Source organism: Harpia harpyja, chromosome 11 (genome assembly GCF_026419915.1).
Source record: "Harpia harpyja isolate bHarHar1 chromosome 11, bHarHar1 primary haplotype, whole genome shotgun sequence".
NCBI lineage: Eukaryota > Metazoa > Chordata > Aves > Accipitriformes > Accipitridae > Harpia > Harpia harpyja.
The window spans coordinates 39,081,469-39,107,013 of NC_068950.1; the positions used below are offsets into that span (position 1 = coordinate 39,081,469).

At 39.7% G+C, this 25,545-nt stretch overlaps 2 protein-coding genes across 2 annotated transcripts; one reads left to right on the forward strand and one right to left on the reverse strand.

Annotated features, from left to right (window-relative positions):
* Window positions 1-307: 307 nt before the first annotated feature.
* ORC1 (origin recognition complex subunit 1) lies at window positions 308-20,245 on the reverse strand. Its single transcript, XM_052802409.1, is given in 18 exon segments — window positions 308-674; window positions 2,051-2,138; window positions 3,296-3,462; window positions 4,995-5,114; window positions 6,354-6,503; window positions 7,273-7,380; window positions 10,080-10,251; window positions 10,761-10,862; window positions 11,673-11,779; window positions 12,849-13,050; window positions 13,412-13,516; window positions 15,326-15,623; window positions 16,235-16,610; window positions 17,039-17,208; window positions 18,588-18,715; window positions 19,097-19,201; window positions 20,099-20,187; window positions 20,189-20,245. Coding segments are annotated over 18 exon segments (2,739 nt in total). The 3' UTR covers window positions 308-479.
* On the forward strand, window positions 20,225-24,713 carry PRPF38A (pre-mRNA processing factor 38A). The gene is made up of 10 exons (XM_052802410.1): window positions 20,225-20,540; window positions 20,615-20,774; window positions 21,310-21,431; window positions 21,941-22,026; window positions 22,199-22,309; window positions 22,879-22,991; window positions 23,517-23,543; window positions 23,623-23,720; window positions 24,067-24,115; window positions 24,373-24,713. Exons 1-10 carry the CDS (start codon window positions 20,411-20,413, stop codon window positions 24,413-24,415), a joined length of 939 nt encoding a protein of 312 aa, XP_052658370.1. The 5' UTR covers window positions 20,225-20,410; the 3' UTR covers window positions 24,416-24,713.
* The last annotated feature ends 832 nt before the right edge of the window (window positions 24,714-25,545 follow it).

Consider the following 25,545-nt stretch of genomic DNA (forward strand, 5'->3'; position numbering starts at 1 on the left):
ACAAATTTCCTCTGGTATTTTTTACTTTCCTGGGAGCAAACAGTCTCCTTAATTCAGTGCAAACTGGAAGTGCCTTTTCATTATCTCAGTAATGTAAGTTAAAGCACATTTTAATGAAGTCAATGAGGAAAAGCTACATAAACTGCAACACCACAAAGACACTGCTACTCTTCACAAAAAAAGCCTCCTCGGTATAGTAGTGAGGCAAGTAATCCATCTCAAGCTCATACACCTCAGCTGAAAGGGGACCAGTTACCAGCACATAAAAATATTTTAAAAACACATAGTTTGATTTTAAGTATTTAAAATGCTTTGAAGCAAATTCTTTATTATACAAAAAGTGCTTTAATACATTACATTCAAGCAAAGTATTTAGAAAAAATACATCTCACTATTTCCATTTTATCAACAATTTAAAAAATAAAAATAGACAATATTTAAAATATTTATATGTACTTTAAAAAAAAATCTCTATTGCCTTATTCTTCCTTGAGTGCATACATGACATCATCCTGGCTGATATTTAGTCGCACCCGCATGTGAAGATACTTATTACTGGACTCCACCAGCAAGAGCCTGCAGGCACCAAGTCTTGAACAAATTGCCATAATTTCTGATAGTGTAGGACTCTGCATGCCTTCAATTCTACACAATGCTACATGTTGATGATAGATCTATTAAAAAAAAAAAAGAGAAAAGGACACAGGTCATGTTTACCTCCTGCTTTGAGTAGGCCAAGGTGAAAAAGAGAAGCTTCCTTCCCTCCACATCTATGGGAGCAGAGGAAAAACTAGCTCCAGTCCATTCAGATGAAACACACACACTGCTGTTTTAGGACAAAACTGTTATGACTTTGTCACAGAAGCAACAATTCCAAACTACAGTTTCCTTTTTTTATATAGCCAAAAAGCAGAACAATTAGCAACCTACTTTGTCTGCATTTTTTTTTTTTTTTTTTTTAACTACATCATTTTATCTGTTACCACAACTCTTCTCCCCTGGAGTATGTGGACTAAAGCTCATCCAGCAGATTAAGAGCTGACATACAATTAATTACATATCAATTCACTTGGAAGTGATATTCAGGCCCAGTGACAAGTAAACATAAGTCACACTGACTACAAACATGAAAGATCACAGCTTAGAAAGTCATGATACACCTTTGAGCACAGAAGAATGCACTTGTCACAAATCATGCAGACTAGTAAATCTCTAACAAGAATCAGTTGGGGTCTTCTGCTTTTCTATTTAGAAAGAAAACCCTTTTGGTGTTAGAGGAAAACTAAGGGAAAAATGTAACAAATCAGTCTAACAAAATATTCTTTGAACCTCAAGAACCAATAGCCCAGTGTATCTATGCAGACATTCAGGAGCCAGTAACAGTAAACAATTAAAATGCTTACTTACAAACCTGTAGAACCAGATAAAACTGGCAGGTTATTTTATACATAAATAGATAGTTCTAAACACTTTTATAAGTATTAACATTTAGCTTCCATACAGTGAATCAAGACATGAACTCTGTGCAGTCTTCACAGCTCTGCTGGTGCTAAGTATTTTATGGGTCTACTAAAAAATTGAAGCTGCTAGTGATACACCTGCCTCTACTGAGAAAGACAGGGATACAGAACTTGGAATCAGCTTCCAGTTTTCCTCCTTGAACTATGCCGCCCGCTATTTTCAGGTTCTCTTTTATTTTTCCTGTTATAAAGCATGTTAGGTGGACACATGCAATATTTTCAGATGCAGGCCAAAAAAAAAAAAAAATCACTTTGTGATCCAGATCACTGGTAACATTAATACAGCAGCAGATGTTTCCAATTATAAGTATTTAGTCCCATTGAAAACAGGTGGTAGCATTCAATTAGACTTTACACCTAGCCTGGACAGCCATGCCCCAGTTTACCTTGCCATTTTATAGTCTTCCATCAAATTTTCAGAATGAAAACCCCAAATATTTAAGTATTTACACCTTTGCCTGATAATTTTGACAGTGCCCCCCTTTTTTAAGATTTAAGAAAAAAAAAAGTACTCCAAACCACAAACATACTTGTTGAACCGTTGCCTCCTCAACTCCTGCCCTGCGAAACTCTGCCAAAATTGCTTTCAAAAAGATCTGTTCATGCAATGAGGCACTCCTGAATATCAAAACAAAACAGACAAAAATCAGTCTGCGAACTTCAGAACTTATGAAACATCAGGAAGTCTGGAAGGGAAATTGCTTGGCAACCACATACTTAAATGCAGGGTATTTTTCTACCTGAGAGGGCTAGTTTATATCAACTAGCCATTATATCACACCCTGCAATTCTGACACCACAATACATTGAAAGAGAGACGAGGTGAAGTGAAATGCGTTGTATCTGAACACAACGTTTCACTCCATACATCATAAACGTTCTGCAATGTGTTATGGTCAACTTACATTTATGAAATAACAAATTAACATTGAGGTTTTCAGGCCTAAGTAGCACAGTAAAAGCAGGACTTACATATCCAACAAAATACTGTATTTGCACCCCTTAGTCCCCCCTTCCCTGCTGAAACAGATTCTCTTCCTTTTGACTAGAAAACAGTAAAGCACTTTACCAGCTACAGCTTGTGCAGGCCACTGAAAGGCAACAGAATTCCTCACATGTAGTCCCTCAGGAAACATTTTGGAGGTCCTAACAGAATCTATTTACGTTAAAGAAAGAAACCAGTTCAAATGGGGAAGCCTTGCATTCTGCTCAGACCTCTGTGGCTGCATCTAAGCAAGCAACAACAGTGGCATAATACAAGCAGGTACGTAAAGGGGAATAGTTGACTTTTGAGGACCTGGTGCCTACATTATGCACATCTGAGTGTTTTTCCCCTCAGTCTAGCTCAAAGTCTGGTCCAGTATGCTGAATAACCAACAGCATTTGTAGTTCTCGGCTCCTAAGTGTATCTTCCAGATTTAGTTCCAACTGGAGGGAATTCAAATATATGTACTTAGAAACTGCTGTTCAGTGAAATCAATGTACAGTAAGCAGGGACAATCAGGAAATTTCAAAAGCCCCCTCCTGATCTGAGCTAACACACCAACATGGAAACATCCTGTATAAACCTGGTACAAGTGATTTCTATGCTTTTGTTTCCCCTGTCTTTAATTCCTATTTTGTACCTCTCTCTCCTAGCAGTGCTGCAAAGTTTGTTTTGTATCGTACTTCAACAAAGCACGATGCATCGCATATGCTCCCAAAGGGTGGTGAGGACAGACTGAATGTTTTTGAAAAAAAAAAAATAGCCCAGTGAATCTGAGAAACATTTTTACCTGATTGCATTTATATATGGTGATGAAAACATTTCATCTATGGCTTCTGTTACATGGGCCATCCTGACTATTTCAGGGGTTCTCTTTTGGCTAGCAAACTCACAGATCTCAGTGGCCCTTCTGCAGATATCAAGGCAACGCCTTGCATCACCAGACAGTGCTGCAACCTGAAAGTAAACACAACAGGTTTGTACCAATATTTCCTACAAGTTGAAAAAGGAGTTTAGCAAGAATCAATAGACAACACCCCCACCCCCAAACCTGGCCACAAAACAGGAGGAGAGCAATGCTACTTGCTAACTATGTTACTAGAATCCCAGATTTTAAATAACAATCTTATTGACCAAAACCAACAGAAGCAACATTCTGTGTCATCCCCCCCCCCCGGTCTTGTCATTACAAATTCAAGACTGAACTTTTTTCTATAACCACAGAAAAGTCAGAGCTTAAAAAAAAAAAAAAACAAACACAACAAACCAGGAAATTCAATGTGAGCAGTTCAGTTCAACACCAGAAGTTTTCAGAAATGTTATCAATTAAAACCCTACCACAATCCAGGTTCATAAAAAAAAAAAAAGGGGGGGGGGGGCAGACCTCCTGTTTTTCCATACTCAATAGAATATTGATTTTAAGAGTACACTATTCTTTAGCAGGTCTCTAAGAAACGTCTGGGATAGTGAATTTACACTTAAAAGTGCCTGAAAATTTTTAGGCGTCTGAAATTTCTGAAACTAAATACTTCTTAAAGCACCACTAGTGGTTTACAATTTTAATAAAGCTATGAACATTCACTAGATATAGTACTGGCCTAGTTTTCCCAGTAGATGCTGATAACATATGAAAGCCCTAGAACCCAGCTGGAGCCAAGAACAAGAAACCCTCCAGAAAATCTAATTGCAAGTTACTTTTCTAGATTTTTCTGAAGAAAAAAACCATACTAGAAAAACACCGCAGATTATTCAGTCTGCAAAATTATCACTATTATTCTTACAAAAAGGTGGTTCCTTCATAACAAAACAAATGCTTATATTTACTTCTGACATTTATGAGTACTCCTTTTTTAATACTACAATGATGCTTAGCAGGAAAAGTTTAAGTGTATACTGGTTGGCGGATGTTCTAACATAATTTTAAGATTATTTTAATGTATAATTCCTAACGTATAGACGTTAAACAATGCATACGTCTTAATTTGAGAAGCTTCTGATCCCTAATGCATTATTTATTTTTTGTACAACTACTAAGACTGGCAACAGAACAGGTACCATTTATTATGCCAAGGCTTTAAACATCTTGAGAAAGAAAATGAATATGGATATTTCCACCGCCACTAGTGGCATACTGGTGTTTTTTTCAAGATCATCCAATGACTCACATTATGCCCAACACTGGAAGAAGCTGACTTATTATGCATTATCACGACTCTTGTTGTCATGCCTCCAGCTCTTGGAATATACTTCTGCCTTCTCAAAGTAGGTGGAAAAAGCAAGGACACTGCTTTAGCAATGTTTCCTGCTAAAATACCCTGTATACCTTACAGAGGACATAATGTATGATCCACTACTTACACCCCACTTGTCTCCAATATGTAACACAACCACAGAACCAGGTCTGAATATGTGCCAAAATTCTCCCCTGCTGCCCCCTGCCTCCTTCACTTAGTGCAACAACAAAGGACATGCATATGTACTGTTCTTACCTTTCTGGAAACCAGCTGAATTGCATCCTCTTCAAATGCCTTCACGCTGTTCAGTCTGGATGAAATAATTTGCTGTAACTGTTTGTAGGTGTAGGGCTGAAAGGACATTCTGGTAAGACCCTATAGTAAATAACAATACAGTGAGAAGCATTTGTAGTGCTTGAAAACTCTCAGCTGCTCAAGCATAACCTGTATAGTTAGTTTTATTTTCTCTGGTAGGAGCAATCTCTTTTTCATATCCTTCCCCTCCAAGTGATATGCTTTAATCAATTCTTCCACCCTGTATTTGTGAAATATATGTGCAAATCCACAAAACTGTCACTAAGTGAGGACCACTGGTTGGACCTCTCCACTGAAAGGCCTGAGGAGCAAGCACTGCTGCTATTAGAATTCAAATTTCTCTTACAAAACTTGTAAACAAATCAGAGCCACCTAATACAAAAATCTTTTGATTACAACGGTTTACACTTTATTTTTTAATATAGTAACAGCAGAAGCTATGAAAAAATACTAATCTCTCCTTTAGCAAATCTGTATACATGTATACAGTCATACTATTGACTTGATGTTAGCAATCAGCCACGAATTAAAAATCCTCTTCTGGCTCAAGCTAATAAAAACTGCTGTCAGATGAGGAGGACAGTCTATGTTATAGATGGTACACTGCCTCCCATATTGTGCAGGAGGCCTGAGTTTTGCATTTCTTATGCAAAAGTCTTCTCTCTTGTGACTATATGGACTCAGCTGATCTGCAGGTTTAGCGGGTGGGGGAAAGCAATTCACACACCATGGAACTATTTTTGAGTCACAGAAGGATGGAGGCACAGACCACTGGTTTTGCTAATAACTTTTCAGAGCAGTGATGAAGAGATGACCTAGGAAAATGTATTCAACACAGTTGTAGAGTGCATCTAACTTTCTGTCCAAAGGTATTCAACAAAGAAAATCTACCAGCTTACAATGGCAAACAGAGAGAAGTAACTAGGTGCCTGGAATGAAAGAGGAAGAGAAAACAGAAGAGAATTCTTCTTAACTCTAGAGTAAGCAGCTGAACCATGAGGCATGGCATTTGATTATCCAGATCTTAATATGTTTAAAAAGACATCTGCATTCTTAATTCATTCTTACAATAACATAGTGTACTTACACAGCGTAACATCTGATTAGCAAGCTGGCTCCTAAACTTAATTTTCTAAGATCTATGTGTTCATTATCAGCCCTCTGGAGAAAGAATTATAAAAAGCACTGTTTAACATGTGATGTAACCAATCCTACCCTTCTCCTGGATTACTTTTGATTGCATACAGTATTTAATCTGTTCTCATTTTATAGCATAGCAACAAAACTGCTAGGACATACCAGCCTGCTAGCTACTCTGTTCATCATTATTCTCTCTGGCAAGTCCATGGTGTTAGCGATGGCCAAGATGATTAACTTGGAGTGCTTTTGAGTTGGCCAGTCAAATAAATTGTACATCACATTCTGTTTCCGGGTCCACAGAAGATCAAGCTGCAGAGACAGAAAGAGAAGAATTAGACTGAAAAAGAATGGCCTTGGATTTGCAATACTTGACAGGGGTTTGAGAGCGCTAGCTCTGGCACAAAAGACTTCTTACGTGATTCTGAACAAGCTGTCTCGGTTGTGTTTCCTCTATCCATCTACTAATAGGACTGCATTTTCTGAATTAGGACTCTAATCTCTTTTGGAAAAGCACAGGCCTACTAGATGCTTGAACAGTATTAATCACAATAGAGTGATTAAACAGCTGGAGTTTTTAAACACTACTGTGATAGTAATACCACATCTAACAAGATTAAGACAGTCCATTTAAGACCCTGAATTAGCTTACAGCAAAAAATAAGTATGCATTTGTTTATCACTGAACATAGCACATTCAAGAAGTTTCAAAACTGGGTATGACTTATTTCACTGGGAGTTTTCTCACTGGAAAAGCAGCAGCTTCCAGACAAAATACAGTTGAATTCTATGGTATTTAGGACTTGACAGAACAACTTGTTCTGTGACTTGGACCAAAACAAAACATAAAACCAATGTGAAATCCAAGGCAGAGAACAATATGGCAACAGGTTACTTGCCCATTTAAATTCAGTTTCCTAATAAGGCTAAGAGGAACTCTTTGTGTCTTCTCTCCTAAGTCTATTCCTTTTAGATCACATATGATATACTCTAAGCATGTACAATTTGTCTTTTTCCATCCTCCAGCAACTCATTTCTTATGATACTTCAAGGAAAGGGAATGAAGGATTCTTTGTCTCACCTCATCCACTACCAGCACTGTAGTCTTCCTCTTTGGTCCAGGTGTATTGAACAGTTTTGCCAAGAGTACTGCAGCATGGGTTGCAGTCACCTTCTGACCTGTCAGTAACTGGACAAGGATTAAACACCGTTGCAGGTTAATCACACCAAACCCCTGGAAATACAAAGTTTAACTCCTATTCTGTTTTAACTTTTCTCTAACAATCAACACTAAACATCTGGATTCCCCCCCCGCCCCATGGCAGGGGGAGTAAAAAAAAGAAAAAGTAGCTCACAAGACACTCAGGTCTACCAGAAACTGTCCATAAAGGAGAACAAAAATAAAAGAATACATAGCTATAAAGAAAGGCCGTTAGAATTTCCTGCAATTTGTCTTAAATATAGATTCATTAAGAAATCCTGAACCCAGTCTCAGGAGGACTCTAAACCTAGCATACCTCAAGGGTGTCTCTGAACACAAGACACACACTGAAAACTTAAGTCAGTTGACAAGAATAGCCTGACTTCAGTGATCTTGGACTCCCATTAAAATATTAATGAATCAGCAGGATCTAGAACTAAATTTATTCAACTCTAAGCTAAAATAATACCTTCAACAAGAACTGCTTCTGCAATAATCTATGTGGTATATCTTCCCTTGCAGGACCAAAGATATACAGAAATTAAAGCATGACATTTCAAAATTACACTATATAAACTGAATCAATTGTTCAACATAGTTCAGAGTCAAGCTGTAAAGTAAAATGGAGATTGCATTTGAAAATTGTATTTGTTCTCCAGAATCCCTTAAAAGCTGACCTAAGATTTCATAATTATTAAACAAGCTGAAGCATGACAATAATGTATAATCTAGACTTGTTTCATGTTTCCAATTCAGTCAGGACAGTCTGAATCAGTCATAAAATGCAGTTGGATCCCAGAGGATCCTGATTCTACAGCTCTGGAACTGGGCATCCCATATACCACAGAGTTCAGTTTGTTGTGGTAGAACTGGCACACTTACTACACCCAGGTATTTAACCTTATCTCTCTCATCTGTCCAGGCCTTCCTGTCCCTGTTCCTTCTCTATAAACTTTCCTATGACAGTGACATAACTGCAGTAGTGAACACTCCAGAATTTGCTTCTGTCATGCAAAGACATGTCAGCAAACTGGAGCTTGAGACTGACCTGTGACAAGAGACACAGCAATCAGAAAAGTAGCAGCAGCCTAGCTAGGGTACTTGGATAACAGCTGAGGCAGAAGGTTTCAGAGAAATAAGTGGTTCATTTGACTGTGTGCTCCCCTGAAGGATATTTAACTGGGTTAACTTAAAGAGTTCAGGGTCCATGGAGAGCAACAAGTTTTACTTCCCAAGGCCTATTCTTTATTAATTTTAAAATTTTATGCTGAACAGGATAGGAACAAAGAATGTTAAAATACATTAACATTACCATGAAATGGTAATTGTCATGAAGCCTTTCACTATGCTACAGAAACACAGCAACCTGGCTACAGCAAATCCCTCAGCAAGACACTGTCTATGCTGGTTTGAGGAAATGATGCAAATACGTAAATTTAACTCCCAGCTATGAGGACAGGGGTATTACAACAATGTATACCACTTCCTGATCAGATGGAAGATGTCAAACTTAAATAAATGGAGTGCAGGTTTATAAGAAAATGCAATAGATGCTTCGGGAAACCATCATTTCATTTCCAAGTCACTGGCTTAAAGTTAGCCTAGACTGACAAAGGTCTTGAGCAGTTACTGTCTAATGCCTATTGAGTTCAGTTTTGGGCCCCTCACTACAGGAAAGACATTGAGCTGCTGGAGCGTGTCCAGAGAAGGGCAACCAAGTTGGTGAGGGGCCTTGAGCACAAGTCTTATGAGGAGCGGCTGAGGGAACTGGGGTTGTTCAGTCTAGAAAAGAGGAGGCTGAGGGGAGACCTTATCGCTCTCTACAACTACCTGAAAGGGGGTTGTAGTGAGGTGGGTGTTGGTCTCTTCTGTCAGGTGTCTGGAGATAGGACAAGAGGAAATGGCCTCAAGTTGAGGCAAGGGAGATTTAGGTTAGATATTAGGAAAAATTTTTTTACTGAGAGGGTTGTCAAACATTGGAATGGGCTGCCCAGGGAAGTGGTTGAGTCACCATCCCTGGAGGTATTCAAAAAGCGAGTGGATAGGGTACTCCAGGGCATGGTTTAGGGGGCATGGTTAATGGTTGGACTTGATGATCTTGAAGGTCTTTTCCAACCGAAATGATTCTATGAGTGATCTTAATCCAGTCCTTTGAAGGTTAATTCACACCCATATAAACGCAAGCACAGTCAGTAGTCCCAGATGAGATACTGCAGACGTTTGTCATGGAAACATGAAATACAGTATCGTTGACAGAGACGGTACCTCTTTAGCTGGATTGCTATGACGACAGACCAATTAACCAATTATTCTACTACTACACTGACTTCCAGAGTTGTCATCTCAGTAATTTTTTAAGCATACCTGTGCAGAAAAAGTTACAGAAGGGGAAAATATAAAAAGAATCTGGTTTAGATTTTTTTAAACCTGAGTGGATGTAATAAATCAGGCTATTTCCCAGCCACTGCCCTTATGCAGCTGAAAGCAAAATAGTTCAAGAAGTTGGCCATGGCCTTAAGTTAATTATTTTTTGACCTGGTTCAGATAAAAGCATACAGTCTCTCAGAGGGACTACTTGGAAGTATCGATATGTTAAGTGCCTTGAAAACTAACACATCGAGGATCTGATGGTAAAGCATAAGATCTCTTCTTTCAAACCAGACAGCCATTGAGGAGGCTTTACTTACCTCTAGCATCTGCACGTAAGCTTGGTGAGGGTCAGTCAGCTTCATGCCATTAATCTCTACAAACTGGAATGATGGTACGTCATCATTTTCTGCAGCTTGCTGAAGACAGCGAATTACTTCATGAACAGTCGCAGTTTTACCTGTTCCAGGCACTCCAGAAATGTACATGCACCTACAAAAGGAGAACACCTTTTCAGCAGCCTGAGCAAAATGATAACACTCTTAGGATTAGTGTGCTGGAATGCCCGAGTTCTGAGACCAGCATTGAATACTACTCCTCTCTCACTTCAGGCAATTCCCTATATTTCAGTTACTTTATTTGCAAACTGGGACACATAACACACTGGAGGATCATGAGGATTGTTATTATTACTGAAGCAATTAACAACCTAAAATACTTTATACATGTAATTTACCTCTTCAAAAAAGAAAAAATGGTTTCCCAGACATCTAAAACTGACTAGTTATATTTTGGTCTGTAATTTGAATCTGTACAATAAAGGAATCCACATTATTTCTATGCACAATCCTTCTTAAGGAAGACAAATACTAGGAAAATTCAACTAGGAACCTTAATTCAGCCAAATGATAACTTTTTAAATAAAAGGAGCATTGATTGTCTGACTGCTGTTATGCCATAGGTAGATGTTATCTTGGTTACAGTCTCACCAACAAACTCACCCTCCTGTACCATCAATAAGTTTGCTTTCCACAAAGTTATAGATATCCTGGAATTCTTCCTCACGACAAGGCAGACATTCTGGGATAGCAGAAACATGCAGCCTTTTGATTAAAAAAAAAAAAAAAACAAGAAAAAGAAAAGGAAAATTGAAATAGGAGGTCCAAGGTTTGCATTTTCACAGTTCTACCTGAAAAGCCTACTGAGGAAAACAAAGAGCCAGACGCTCCACCTTTCACAGTTGTATGTAGCTTTTCAAATCTCTCTTACATACTTTAAATCTGAACACCAATGCCAAGTATCCCAAAAGAAATAGCCTAGTCTCTTTATATGTGCTTTTAAGTTTTAAGAGGGCTGAACAGTCATCTTCGTAAACAAGCACCATGAATATGCAGCAATATAGAACTAGCTGTTTTAATTCACAAAAAATTTGTAAGTCAGTGTAGAGATAGGATAAAACAGAGGAGACCGCTTATAGGAAACTGAAAAAACTAAAGCTCAGTTTGAAAGATACAGTCAATCCTGAATGCATTTTTTCTTCCACTGAAGATTTACAACAATACCTGTAAAGCTTTTTCACACACTAAGAGGAAACAGATATTGGACCTTTACAATCTAAAGCTAGTAAGAGAGGATCTTTGTTTTTCTAACGTTGCACGGAATAAAGACAGATACCTAATTCTGAAGAACTTAGCACAGACTGGTTACAAAAATTTGGAATTGTAAATACTACTAGTATTTGCAAATCTAGTATTGTGCTGTAAATTCATAAACGCTCTTCTGGTATCAAAACACCACCGACTTTTACCAAATTTATTCAATATGGTGAAGATGACATTTCCCTATTTCAGCATAGCCTACTGCTCTGCATACCTGACGCAACAAGATTATTTCCTCCCTTGAGCACACGTTACCTTAATCTGGCTTCTTCTAGTATACTGGCTGGTTTCTGTGCTTCATGGTTGCGCCTAGGAATTTCAGGAGTTGCATTCCGGGGTGTCTTGGGTGTTCCTGGTAAAGGCTGCAAAGAAAAGTTAGAACCTAAAACAGATTTTCTACATATGGCAATTTCTATTGAAGACTGATCATTCATACAAGTTTCCCAAACATTACTTAAGCACAAAGACTACCCAGGGATGCCAGAGGACAAGCTGAAAAGAAGAACAGTCTTTACAAAGGGAATTACCAAACAAGCCTCATAGTCTTTTCTTCCTAAGGGGAAAAAAGAAACTGGAAAGAGGGTGGTGACAAAGACAATTATACCTTTTAACAGTCTGAAGAATTTTTAAATTGTCTATTCCTTTCTGAAGTGCTGTGTTATAAAGTGATCTGGTTCTTAAGAAACAGCAAGCAACTAGAAATTGATCTATCTGAATTTCATTGTTCAAACAAAAAAAGCCATACGATATCTTAATTATTTTTCTTCGCTGTGCTTACAAGTTCTAGTTACACTAGGATTTCTGTGCTAGGTATTTCATAAACACAGAGTAAAAATTAGCCATTGACAGCATGTACTGGCTATAGTGCCGAAAACAGTCTTAACGAGTCAGGTGTAACATTCACATAGCCTGGTATCCCATCTCCAGCAGCAGCCAGGACACTATGAGAAACTGCTGGCCAAACTCTTTGGTGTGGCCATGAACACTGTAGAGCATCCCTTTTGCGTTGGTAACCATTGGTAAGCTTTCAAGAATCAGGGCAGCTCTACTGCCCAGCACAAAGTTGGTCTTATGGCTTTCTGCTATATATAGATTGCACTCAATAAAGACTATATAGAACTAAAATGTCTCTGCGCAGCTTACGATAAAAGTAAAAATGGTGGCCATAAACGTTTTCATCAGTTTGGCTCCAGCCCAATCCAACATTTTCCCCGTTTAGGCTAGAGTTTTCTGATCAACATTGTCACAACATTCACAATATGCAAGTGTTTTATACATTCACATAACCTACTCATACCAAAGATCATATGAATCAAGAAAATGTTTCATTAAAAGCTAAGGGGTTCAGACACTTGATTGTGGTACACAGGCATCAAGCATTCAAATAATTGCCTCAAATAATAAAAACAGCCCTTTCATATGGAACCTTACAGTTTTCTTCAGGGTCTTAGCAGGAGTGTGAACTGAAGACTTCCTTGAAGATTTTGGGGTGCTGAGCATTCTGCTTGATTTAGTTTTCTTTTCTGGTGTACAGAGCACATCATTGTCCTCTTCTTCACTACTTGAAGAGTAAGAGCTGTCTGAGCTAGACAGAAAGTCCTCTTCCTGGTTCAACTCTAGTGTATTTAATATGCTATGAGAAACAGAAATGACAGTAGTTTTAAAAAAATACATACAACTCTACACAGTACTAAGTATCATTTGTACATTTTCAGCTTTTTCTGTAGTTAAATGGAATCAGCAAGCCAACATATTTTCCACCCGAGCTGTTAATTTTCCATGGCTATTTAATAGACTCATTTAAAGGAAGTCAGTTTTCCGATGAACACCATGAGTCAGCTTTAAGTTTCTGAACATAAGACAGTTTTCACGCACACTGCAATTAAGCTGTGCTTCTAGAACCGTTTGCATTTCAATATTAAGCTAGACAAACTGTCAAGGCTTCAAGCTATCGATAGCAATCTGAATAAGATATCATGGATGCAAAAGTTTACCTGATTTGCTCTGCAATGAGAGCGCTTGTTTTCTGTGCACATATTCTACGAGAACGAGGGGTCAATACAGGGCTCTGACTACCCAGTTCCTGATGTCCAACTGAACTGTAAAGAAAGAACACAAAGCTATTTTATTTCCTCATCGCATCACACTTGTAAAGATGGAGAGGTGGCCTTTCAAACTTCAGGCTCAATTGTTATGGCTGTCAAGCCAGCACAAATTCTCATTTACGGTTATTTACAGATTAGCTATAGCACGGACACCGGCAGCACAATTTCCCCTCTTGCACTCTCTCTTCAATATATCTTTGCCAAGAAAAAAAAACAAAACCACAAAATATTTACTATAGTTCATTCGTGGTCTGTACTGTAAAAATTTTTACGGTAAAGTGTACGTGTTTCTATAAAGCTCTGTGAACCAGTTGAGGAAAGCTGCTAAGTCTAAAGAGAGGGCCTGAGTCCATACAAGTCAGAGTTGCTAGCTGACCTGTGATGCTGTGACCCTAGCAACTGCACTAGCATTAGTTCAAAACAGATGTCTCTGATATGGGCCCTATCAACATTATACCACCTTGTTTCCTGATGCACCCTCAGCTGGCAACAGCAATTTATTTCAGCTTGACTAACAGCTGTTGCACATTAACAGCTTTCCCTCACTTCCCCAGTTAGACACATATACATCAGCAAAGAGCACTGAACAGATGCTGATATAGTTGAATTAACAGCCAAATTATTTTGCAAATATAACACTGCCAAACAGAAGGGACAGGGGCTTAAAACAGTAGGGTTTTTTGTTTGGTTGTGGGTTTTTGTTCTTGTTTGGGGTTGTTTGGGTTTTTTGTTTGTTTTTTTGGTGGTTTGTGGTTTTTGGTGGGTGTGGTTTTTTTTTTTTTTAAGAGAAAACAAATATGATTTTTTTCAAGCATCTCTGATCTGCCCTTTGGAGTAAATTTTTCTACTTGTGTTTTGAGATTCCTTGGTTGTCTTCTTGGGCACTTCTTCATCCCTACCACTGAAACCCTTTACTGTTAATACAACTTTTCTATTAGTTCAGAGGACACAATGAGATGAATTACTTTATTTGTAGACAGTTCTTAATTTTTTTTTAGATCTGTAAATACCATTAAAATGCCATTACCTTATCAATGAAAAGTAAATGTTTTTTTGCTATACAGTAAGTGACAAAAACGGGTTGCAGATCCACTAAGTGTTGCACCAACATCTTTACTCTGAAAGGAGGAATACGACTTGCAATATTTTTATACAAGAAGGTCTGAATCCATTCTCCTCCTGTCCCAGCTTAATACCATTTTTAAAGGTTGGGTGAAGATGTACTTAAACAATTATGCTTTTTGAGTTTTGATTTCTTTTCTACATAAAAATTATCATGAAAGTATACATACAATTACCATGAGAACTCTCATGAGGCCAATCGCATCCCTTCCTATAGTTGAGCATATCAATAGTTGTCACAAGTAGGGCACATTTGAGCCTGTATGACATACCTACAGCGACTGCAGGGAAACAGCTTTTTACCCATGCTGATGGGTACAAACCATAATGATCAATATGGCTTCAATTCCCTTTCATATCATCCTACCATTCCCTTTTCCAACCTCTTCTCTCTCTTCTTTTAACCACAAACTGATTGCGTCCATCTTAAAAGTTGACTCCTTTTATGATCTCCCCAATCATTCATTCACCTCCAAGTAACACACTTTCTAGAGCTTCACCACAGTGCACTTGTAACTATTTAGGCTATCCACCTTCTCTCGGTGATCTCAACAGGCAAAATGTAGTAGACAGATTTCACCTGCTTTTCTCTTCAGAAGTCTTTCATAAATGTGCTTTAAGAGAACTACATACAAATAGAAACCCCATACAAAAGTAATTATAAAAAAAGTTATCACTTACCATATAATGTCATATTTCCTATTAAGATTCTCAGCTTTCTCACTGGAGTCTTTGACCTTACTATAGGGGGATAATCGTATTGTATCACTAAATGTCTGCCAGTGCTCTGCAGTATCAAACATTGACTTTGACTTAGCATTGGCACAAGGCATTTTTGGTGGTGAGCCTAAAACACCAGTGAATTTCACTTTTCTTTTAGTAGCTGATGGTTCTAATGGTGCTACAGCATCACAGTCATCATCCAAAAGTTCCAAAACTTCACATCCCAGGAGCCTGCCTTTAGAAGATCTTGTGGGACCTAGGAATCAAGAGCAAAGTAAACTTTTGTCAGGCTTTAATATGGCTGGTTTGGTTAACTTTCAGAAGACATGGTACGACTGGTTCAGTGGCTGTCATTTAGATGAAAGGAGATAGCATTACACTCCAGGAACAAGGAACTGAATCACTAGAAGGCAGATGCTTCCTCTAAAAAGATGAATAAATAGAATACAAACTGATTTTTTTTTTTTTTCAGTTTTCTAACCTGCCTCCATCACTTACAGCTTTACTCAGGCTCCAGTTTGAAAATATTGCACGTTACATAGGATCAAATGTGCTTATTCAACCAGCCCAATGGAAACATTCTAGCGCACCGTTAGTCAGAAGATTAAAAAAAGTGAGATGTTCTGAGGTCAAGTTAGGCTGACTGGTAGCATTTCAGCCAAGAAGTACTTTAATTTAGACTTACCAGTTACCAATAAAACATTTGCAACAGCAATTGGATATAAGCAGTACAGTTGCTTTAAATAACAGGCATAAGACAAACAACTGATGCACCCAGAAGGCTTGGGCTGAAGAGGTGCAAAATGAAGAGGTGCAAAACATTACATTCAAAAGTACCAGATGGACAGAATATTGCCATATACATACTGTTTAACTGTAACTTCTTCCTTGCTGTTGGAGTTCTCATGCCATTAGCCACTCTTTGTGAATGTCTCTCCTTAGCAAGGGAGGACTTGGAAGCAGAATGTTTTGATTCTATTTCCAACTCAACATTTTTTGGTTTTGTGGCACTCCGAACAACACTTTCTCTCTCTTTTTTCAGGGGGGAAATGATGTCCAAAGGAATAAATGAGTTTGAAGAGTTTGAGATGCCACCTCCTTTCTTGTTAGCTTCTTTCAGCTTCGAGAATGCGTCAGGGGACAAAGCCTTAAAGCATTTCCCATCCCAAGACTGTTTTACATAAAAACTTTGTTCCTTGTTTAATGTAATAGGTAGTTCCTCCCCTAGATGTAGTGGTATTACCTGTAAAAACAGAAAATACCAAAACACACATACCTCAGCATTTATTTAGCATTCAACTATTTTCTTAGCATGCAACTATTTTCTATTCACAGATCTTATTATTGGAACTCACGCAATCCTTCATTATAGAGGGCAACACCTTCAACCTACATTTACACTAGCATAAGTTTATCGCACTACAGGACTCCCGTTCACATTACTTCTTTCCATGCAAACCTCTAAATGAGCTGGCTGCCAACAACCAAAGGGATGGAGGAAAGAGAATATCAACAGTTTTCAACTATCCTATCCTATGTTAACTGCATTAACAAATACACATCACACATTTGGTTTGCAATGGAATAAAGTGGCTGCACTGTTCTATTATGCTTTTCAAATTGTTTCTGTTTCTTTCTTCCCTCTATGTGCAGAGGGGTTGCAGTACATACCATGACACTTTTAATAATGGTCTCCACAGCTATATCAGTGTCATAGCCAGGAACTTGATCAAAAAACACCTCTTGGGGAGAAACCTCTCTTTTAAGTAGTTTACGTTTATTCGGAGGTATCTCTGTAATATGAGAGAACCACTGCACAACTGCATGTTTCTGCTGACCACCTGTAACAATGAAAAAAAAGTCAGTGAACATTAAGAATTTTATTGTATTGCAAACAGTTATTACCAGACCTCGATGACTTCAGCTGAAATGCCATCAAGGATAGAAATCCTCCCTGGACCCAGGTGAGAAAGCATCTGGTAAGATATTACAATTCCCATTTTCTAAGCCAAATTAAAATGTTTGATTTGAGACTTTTAAGGACTAGGGTAACACCTACATAGGGTCTCAATCACAAAATACCTGGAGACCAGCTCCAGACCATCAGTTCACTATCACAAATGAAGAGGTTCCTTATTTGCATAAATGTGATCTAATCAAACTCCACTAATCAAAAGCAGCAACAGAAAAGGAGAACTGAGAAATTTCAGAACAATTGTAATGTCAATGTTATTTTAGAAGTGAGCCAGAAACACATTTATTCACTGCCTAACAAACCAGAGAATCTTGCTGTTGAAGGGATATCTAGGAGAAAGGCTGAACAAACACTACAAACAGATTAAGCGTGGAGAGAGTTAAAAGAAACATTTGGGACATATTATAATTGACTATTAAGTTACTCTCTACAATTTAAGACATTCAGCTTTGAATGAAAATAAAGCCATACATCTTTAACAAATTTGTCAGAGATATATAACAAAAGGAAAACCTTGTTTTCAGGGAAGCTTCATATGTTTTATTCCAGCATGAAAAGAATATTCCTTTATGTTACAATAAATGTGCATTAGTAAAAAATAAGCTGGAGTGGTATGTATTTATGTTTAAAAAAAGTAAAGAAATTTTAAAAACCTCAAAACATTATTATGATGGCCCAAAACAAACAACAAAAGCTATTCAAAGAAGTCAGACATAGCTAATAAGTAGTTTCTAATTCAGACTCAGACATAGTCTTTGTATCACTCACCTTCCATGATTTATCTTTTCATATCTATCTCTATAAACAAGTAGTTCTACAAGGGACAGAAGTAATAAGCCCCATTTATTCAGCCTTGTATCTGATCACCAAATTACCCGATGTCTAATAAAGATGCAAGTTCCAGGGCTGCAGTGCTCTTGCTCCGTTTGGATTATCCAACCTCTAAATAAAGCATATGCTCACACTGTCTTCCTCAAGGACCATTTCTTTTAAATTAGACAACTACGCAAAAAGATTTTAAGAATGTAATGTCTTAAGCTCTCTGTTTAGCTATCAAATTTAGCTGAAATTAGCCATCAGTCCCAAATATTTGGGGAGCATGTGAATACAGATGCAGCAATTACCAAAGCCTAATTTCCTTAAAAAATTATGCCAGTGATATAGCGTTACTGCTAACTACATCCCCATGAAATAGGTAACAATTTAAGATTTCTCAGATAAGTAGTAAATTTTTATTTCTCTTACCATCTTCATATAAATCCAGGAGTTGTGCCACAAAAGGCTGATCTGCATTCTCCCCTTCTACTAAAATAAAGTTGCCAAGCTGTATACAGGTTTCTGTTCTGCTTCTTTCTGATGTGATAAGGATTCCCCTAGAAAGGGATACAGGCATGCACATTAACAGGATTGCATATTCTTAATTCACACATCGTTAAAGCTGATGGCCTGTCACTTTTACAGCTAGTTAAGCCCCCTCTTGCAAAACTTACAGTTTAGTTTCCCGATTCAAAGCTTTCATATATGTTTCAATTAGACAGTTAACACTTATTCACAGATTTAGTTAAATGCTTTTGTCTACACGTTATACAATTTATAATTCAAGAGCTTTGTAAGAACATTTTTGTTATACACGTGCCTCAAAACCTTACTTGTATTCTCACTTACTGCCACATTAACCTAAACGATGTCAGAAAGGCAAAGAAACCTTCATTGATTAAGTTTCCCTGAACAAGCCAGAAATAAACGTTACTTACTTGTACCGGGAAGTCTGCATTTTTCTGTCTGAGCTCATGGGTTTTCCATACCAGGAGTAGATAATTTTGCTTCGCTGCCGGGTGTTCATGATTCCCAAGGAAAAGCTAAAACAAATAAACAAGCAATTTTTTTATCATTATTATTTAAAAATGAAAGCAGGGAAAGACTCAAGATGGCCAGATACATAGAAATACCACCAATTGTTTCAGTGTGTATGAAGAACGCGGCATGCACCGGTCGGTTCAGCGAAGCCTACCTTCCCCAAAGCCTCCAGGCACCTCTCCCCTGAGAGAGGAGAAAAAAGGAAAGATGTTCAGCAGCGGCTTTTTTCTTCAATTCCTTTTTTTTCACGTCCAGCGCTGGACTAACGCACCCGACAAACATGCGATCCCCTTTGTTGTTACCGGCTACTTTGCTTATTCACAGAAGAGGTTATCAGCTACTCTCCGCTTATTAGCAAGCCCTCCCCCTCCGCCGGGCTGCCCTTGGGGCCGGCCGCCCACCCGCCGCCATGGCCGGGGCACACCGCCGGCCGTTCTCAGACGATGCCTCACTGGTTTTCGCCCAGATCTCACAGCGACGAGGCGGGTGAGACCGTCACGAACATTTCGCTTGCGCTCAATTTTTACGGTTGGGGGTTTGGGGAGTATTTTTGTTTGTTTGGGTTTGGTTTTGGTTTTCCAAGTAAGATTTTTTTTTTCCTTCTGGAAACAGGGCGCAGGGCTCAGGAAAACGACACACGCACACTGCCGTTCTCCCCTCGCCCAGTTTAAACGAGGCAACAAAAACCTCAGGCAGGACTCCGCCTCAGGGAGCCCGCTCCCCGTCCCGGGCTACTACCCGCTTCCCAGGCGGCCTGCGGGGCCACGGCGTCGGAAGGCGCCCATTAGCCCCGCCGGGTCGGACCCGCGGAGAGACGCCGAGGCGCTCCACCACCCTCCCAGAGCCTCTAACCCGGCCGCCCCCCCGCCTCACGGACCGCAGGGCCGAGGCCCACTCACCGCGGCGGCAGCACGAGCTCCGGCCTAGCACTGGGATAGAATTTCGCGCCAAAGCCCGTCCGGAGCGCCCCGCCCCCTCCGCCGCGCGCGCGCGCACAGGGCGGGGAGGGAAGGAGGCGGGAAGAGGCCGCGCAGGAGCAGCGCCATGTTTGCGCCTGGCACCCCGAAGCCGCGGCCGGAAGGGATCTTATAGCCCGAAGATAAGATGGCGGCCGGCGTCGTCGTCCCGGAAGCGGAAGGCGCTGCGGCCCCTCACGGAAGGGGAGCGGGGCGGCCCGCCGCGGAGTTGAGGGGAGCTGTTTAGCGGCGGCCATGGCGAACCGGACGGTGAAGGACGCGCACAGCATCCACGGCACTAACCCGCAGTACCTGGTGGAGAAGATCATCCGCACCCGCATCTACGAGTCCAAGTACTGGAAGGAGGAGTGCTTCGGCCTGACGGGTACGGCGGGGCGGGAGGGGGCTCGGCGGGGAGCTCGGTGAGGAGCCTGCGCTGACGGCCCGTCCTTCTCCTAGCCGAGCTGGTGGTGGACAAGGCCATGGAGCTGAAGTACGTGGGGGGCGTTTATGGCGGGAACATTAAGCCTACGCCCTTCTTGTGCTTGACGCTGAAGATGCTGCAGATCCAGCCCGAAAAGGACATCATCGTGGAGTTCATAAAAAACGAGGACTTCAAGTAAGTTGTTGGCTTGATTTTTCCCTCTTTTGGTTGCCGTACTGAATGAAACCGTCCAAAAACAGCCAGGGAAACCTCAGTGCAGGGTTTAGCTTTTAGTGGGCCTTGATGAACTCTTCTTGCTAAAAAGCATGTCCTTCCTCTTGCTTTCAAGACTGCTCTCCTTGTCGCTTAGGCTGTTGGAACGGTGGTTTGCCTTTGTGGCATGTGCTCTCTGTGATAATACACCCCCACCTTAAGTATTTAGAACAATGTGCATTAAGGGAGCCATATTAATCTATTTTTTCTTCAGTATTTTGTCTTCGTGAGTGATCATGCACCCATACAGAGATTATATATGTATACTTGAGTGTGTGTATATATATGTTTATATATATACATACTTGAGTAATTGAAGGAGAAAATCTAAACAGTCATGTATTCTATTTATTTTAGTGTACTGATTTTCCTCAGAAACTTGTGGGAAAAACTCCTCTTTTATCTAAACTGCTAACTATGCAGAAGGGTCAGATACATGAAATGGTTTACTTTTCAGGTATGTCCGAATGCTTGGTGCGTTGTACATGAGATTGACAGGCACTGCCATTGACTGCTACAAGTATCTTGAACCACTGTACAATGACTATCGAAAAATAAAAAGTCAGAACAGAAATGGGGGTAAGCAGTCTCACTTAGTTGTGGTTTTTTAGTACCTCATAGATGACCTTTTGTTAAAAAAAAGTATCATGCTAGATAAATGTTCTATTTAGTAATATAAGCTTAAAAAATCGTGGCATAACCATATTTTTGAAACCTTGCTTTTACTTATTCATCCTTTGGATAGTCTGTTGCTGGTCTTGCTGACTTGTACAAATGAGAACTGCCTTGCTTATTTTGCCTTCCCCAAGTGCTTTCTTTCTGTCGGGCACTGAAACGCAGCTCTATAAATACCAAAGAAACATGGTTTGAGAGCTGGTTTAAGCTCTGTGAATCTGCTAATCCTAGCTGTGCAGCAATTTCCTTTTTTGCAAGATAGGCCTGATGATTTTCCTCATCTTTGAGAATGATTTTAGAACTGCTGTTTGTACAGCCCACTTGATATAAATTGTCTGAAGTGTCACATCTTTACTCTAGCCACTAGTGTTAATCTTCTTTGTCTTTTAAATGCTATTTCCCCCCCTTCCCAGAATTTGAACTGATGCATGTGGATGAATTTATTGATGAACTACTCCACGAGGAACGTGTATGCGACATCATTCTGCCTCGATTACAGGTTTGGAAAAGTAGATGGATGTGGAATTCTTAACTGCATCAGATTCAATAGTTGTATCAGCTACTGGCTTGTTGCATAAAGCTATGATACAGGCCCTTCTGGCACACGAGATGCCTCCTCGGGTGTTTGTTCTTACTTGGGTTATGTAAGATAAAGTTGTAATTTCTCCTAGAAACGATACGTTCTGGAAGAAGCTGAGCAACTCGAGCCTCGTGTTAGTGCTTTGGAAGAAGACATGGATGATGTAGAATCTAGTGAGGAGGAAGAAGAGGAAGATGAAAAGGTTGGTGAACTGTTTTGGAAAGGGATAGTTAAAGCTGGTGCTGAACCACCGCAGAACACTTTACAGCCTATGAGAAATACTTGAGGGGAGGCACCAGGAGGCTGCTTGCAACTCGTCTCCCCCCTTAACGTATTTTCATATAAGCTGCTTGTGGGAACTTGTTAGACCCTGAAGCAGTTCTCAAGTGCTCTGTGTTTGTCAAACTTTTCTGTCTCCTGAAATTCACAAATCTGGATCTGTTCTGTGTTAAACATATTTCAGATAAATTGTTTTACACACATACATAATGGAGAGAACTAAAGGTGATGATGAAAGTTACAGTGACCATCATAGTCAATTCTGCTGTACTTCTTAAGAATCAACAGTATGAGAGGTGGCCATTTGAATTTCCCATTGGCAAACTTAGGCGGTACCACTTACTTCTGAATACGAAATACTTGAGGATGGGGAAAACTTGATTGCATGACTTTTGTCATTTATATTAATTGTTCAGAAATCTTTACTGATAGATAAAAACCTTGATGAAACAAGACTTACAGAATCTTCCTCTCCCCCGCCATTGTTTCCAGCTGGAACGAGCACCCTCTCCTGACCACCGCAGAAGAGGCTACAGAGACCTTGATAAACCTCGCAGATCTCCAGCTGTGCGATACAGGCGGAGCCGAAGCAGGTCTCCAAGAAGGTGACACAGCTCTTCTTGAGCAATATTTTTACCTATTGTGCTGCAGATGGCTGCAGCAAAGCATAGAAGTGAAGATGACAATTCAGCCACAATCTCTTAAAACTCCCCATTCCTTCAGCCACTTTCTGAAGTAAGGAGTTGCAGTGCACAGACACAGTCAACCTGTCTGCCTGTTTCTCTAGTCCTTCAGTGACTCTTGAACTTGCTGGCCAGCGTTAGCTAAACTTGATGATACAGTGAAGATATTAAGGAGAACCAAGTGCTTTGTTTTCATGTCAGCCAGAGGCTGCAGAGCAAATCCTGGTAATAAGCCAGGAAAAACTCATCACTAACCTCATCTGCTTACTGTATAGGCCAGTCCAGAAGCACGTACTACCGCTTGTGCAGGAGGCCAAACACATGCTAACTGGGGACATGGGGGAATGCAAAGGAAGCCCTGGTGCTGTTGCTAGAGAATATGAGAAATTAAACAGGTGGTTCTGCTTACGATTTTTCGTGACTTTTTCTTTTCTCCCCTAATTACAGGCGAAGCCGCTCTCCAAAGAGAAGAAGGTAGTCTTTTATTCTATTATTTAATCTTAGAATGTGTGCATTTTTAGCATGGCTATTTTAAAAGCTTCCTTTCTCTCAGTCCATCACCACGCCGGGAGAGGCATCGCAGCAAAAGCCCAAGGCGACACCGGAGCAGATCCAGGGAGAGGCGCCACAGATCAAGATCTAAATCTCCAGGTATATTTGTCATGTACAGATTAACTCTGGCAAGTCTTTATTAGCAGAACATCTGCTGCAAGAAAAATCTGTGTCACGGTATCAGGAAGGTAGCATAGGTGCTTAATCTGGCTCATAAACCTGCTAGTTATATGAAAGCACAGCTGGAGAACTCCTTCAATACATGAAAAATTGCCTTGAATACGTTTTTCAAATATTTGCCAGGAGGTTAATTTGAGCACCTAATTAAGGCTAGGGTTGTTCTGGCATTATCTAGGACACTTGGTCACTAGAAGCAGATTGCATTAGCAGAACAAAAAAGAATTTCAGGGTCTATGGAAGTAACTGTTACCTTTTTATCTCACAGGGCATCATCGTAGTCACAGACACAGAAGTCATTCTAAATCACCTGAAAGGTAAAGGCTTGGCCTGTTTCTTAAGGGTGTCTGTACTGCCACAGGAGCTCTTACTTGTCACTTAATCTTGGGGATTGAAGGTCTTCTTACAATGTTGGAGACCAAATATTTCATACAGTACCTCCCTTAGTATTGTAGTCAAGTCACACTATCCATATTTGACAACAGAAAACAACAGTTACTGCTATGAATCACCTTTGTCTTTCGAAACAATTACTAGTACTGTGTCATATGGCTATTTTTTTTTTCTGCTCCAGATCTAAGAAAAGTCACAAGAAGAGTCGGCGAGGAAATGAATAACAAACTAAATCCAGCACACAGTTTAAGGACCTTGAACTGCAGTCTAATGCTGTCCTATTTGCTTTACGGGACAGCTGAATATGTACTGGCTGCTTTAGCAGTCCATTTCTTTAATCCTTCTCTTGTACAAGTCTTGTTTGTTTTTTTTAATTAAAAGAAAGCTAAGGATACTTTTTATGTAGTTAGTTACTCATCCTGGTGATTGATAGAATTTGAGGATTGTTTTTTAAATTGTTTTTCTCAAGGCCTGTAAAAACTAGTGAAGAGCAATAAAAAAAAGGCACAGTTTGTCTTTAAAGGCTCCTTGCCGTTTCTTCCATAATACTTGGTTTAGATGTCCCCTAGTTGAAGCTGGCTTCATTCTCAATTCAGGGCATTGTTTTGACAAACAGCCACTGCATTCGTTTGCCAAAGTGAGAGTACGTTCGAGTTACAACACTGCAGAGCTACCAGCCTGAACTATCTCAAACCTCCAGTACAGGAAAGGAAGTAAGACTCATAATCCAGTGTGTTTACTACAAGCCAGAGCTAACTTAAAACAGCTCTTCAACACACAGCTGTTATTGGTTCCTTTGTAGTAATCATCCTTAAGTCTAATGATATGCTGCTTCTGATGCTACTATCAGACAGTTTAGAAGCTTCAAGAAGGACAAAGCACCACTTAATCCTTTTCAGGCAAGAAGTTATTCAGTATATTTAAAGACACTAAACCACTACTTTGAGCATAGTTTGTGGCCTACCTGTGACTGGGGACAGAATATGACACAATTATGCTCAGCTCTACCTTCTCTGAATGAAGTCAGCATTGAGCAAGTCCCTGTTTTTCAAATTAAGAATAATTAAGCTCTTACTCAAGTTAGAGTTCTCACCTTAGTACATTTAATTATACATCACAGGAAATCAGTTGTATTAAACCTCTTGTGTACCATCCCTTTATTCATAGTCTTGCTTCAGGAGCTGGGACTGACAGGTTTATCTCCTGAACACTGCATTTATAGCTTAAGTATTTTCACATGTTGCCCAATGAGTGTTGAGAACACAAAAAGTAATATGCCAAGCAAATTTATGGAAAGTCCTCTTTTAAATTTCTAGAGTATTTTTGTATTATTTTGCAAAGTTTATGAGCAGAA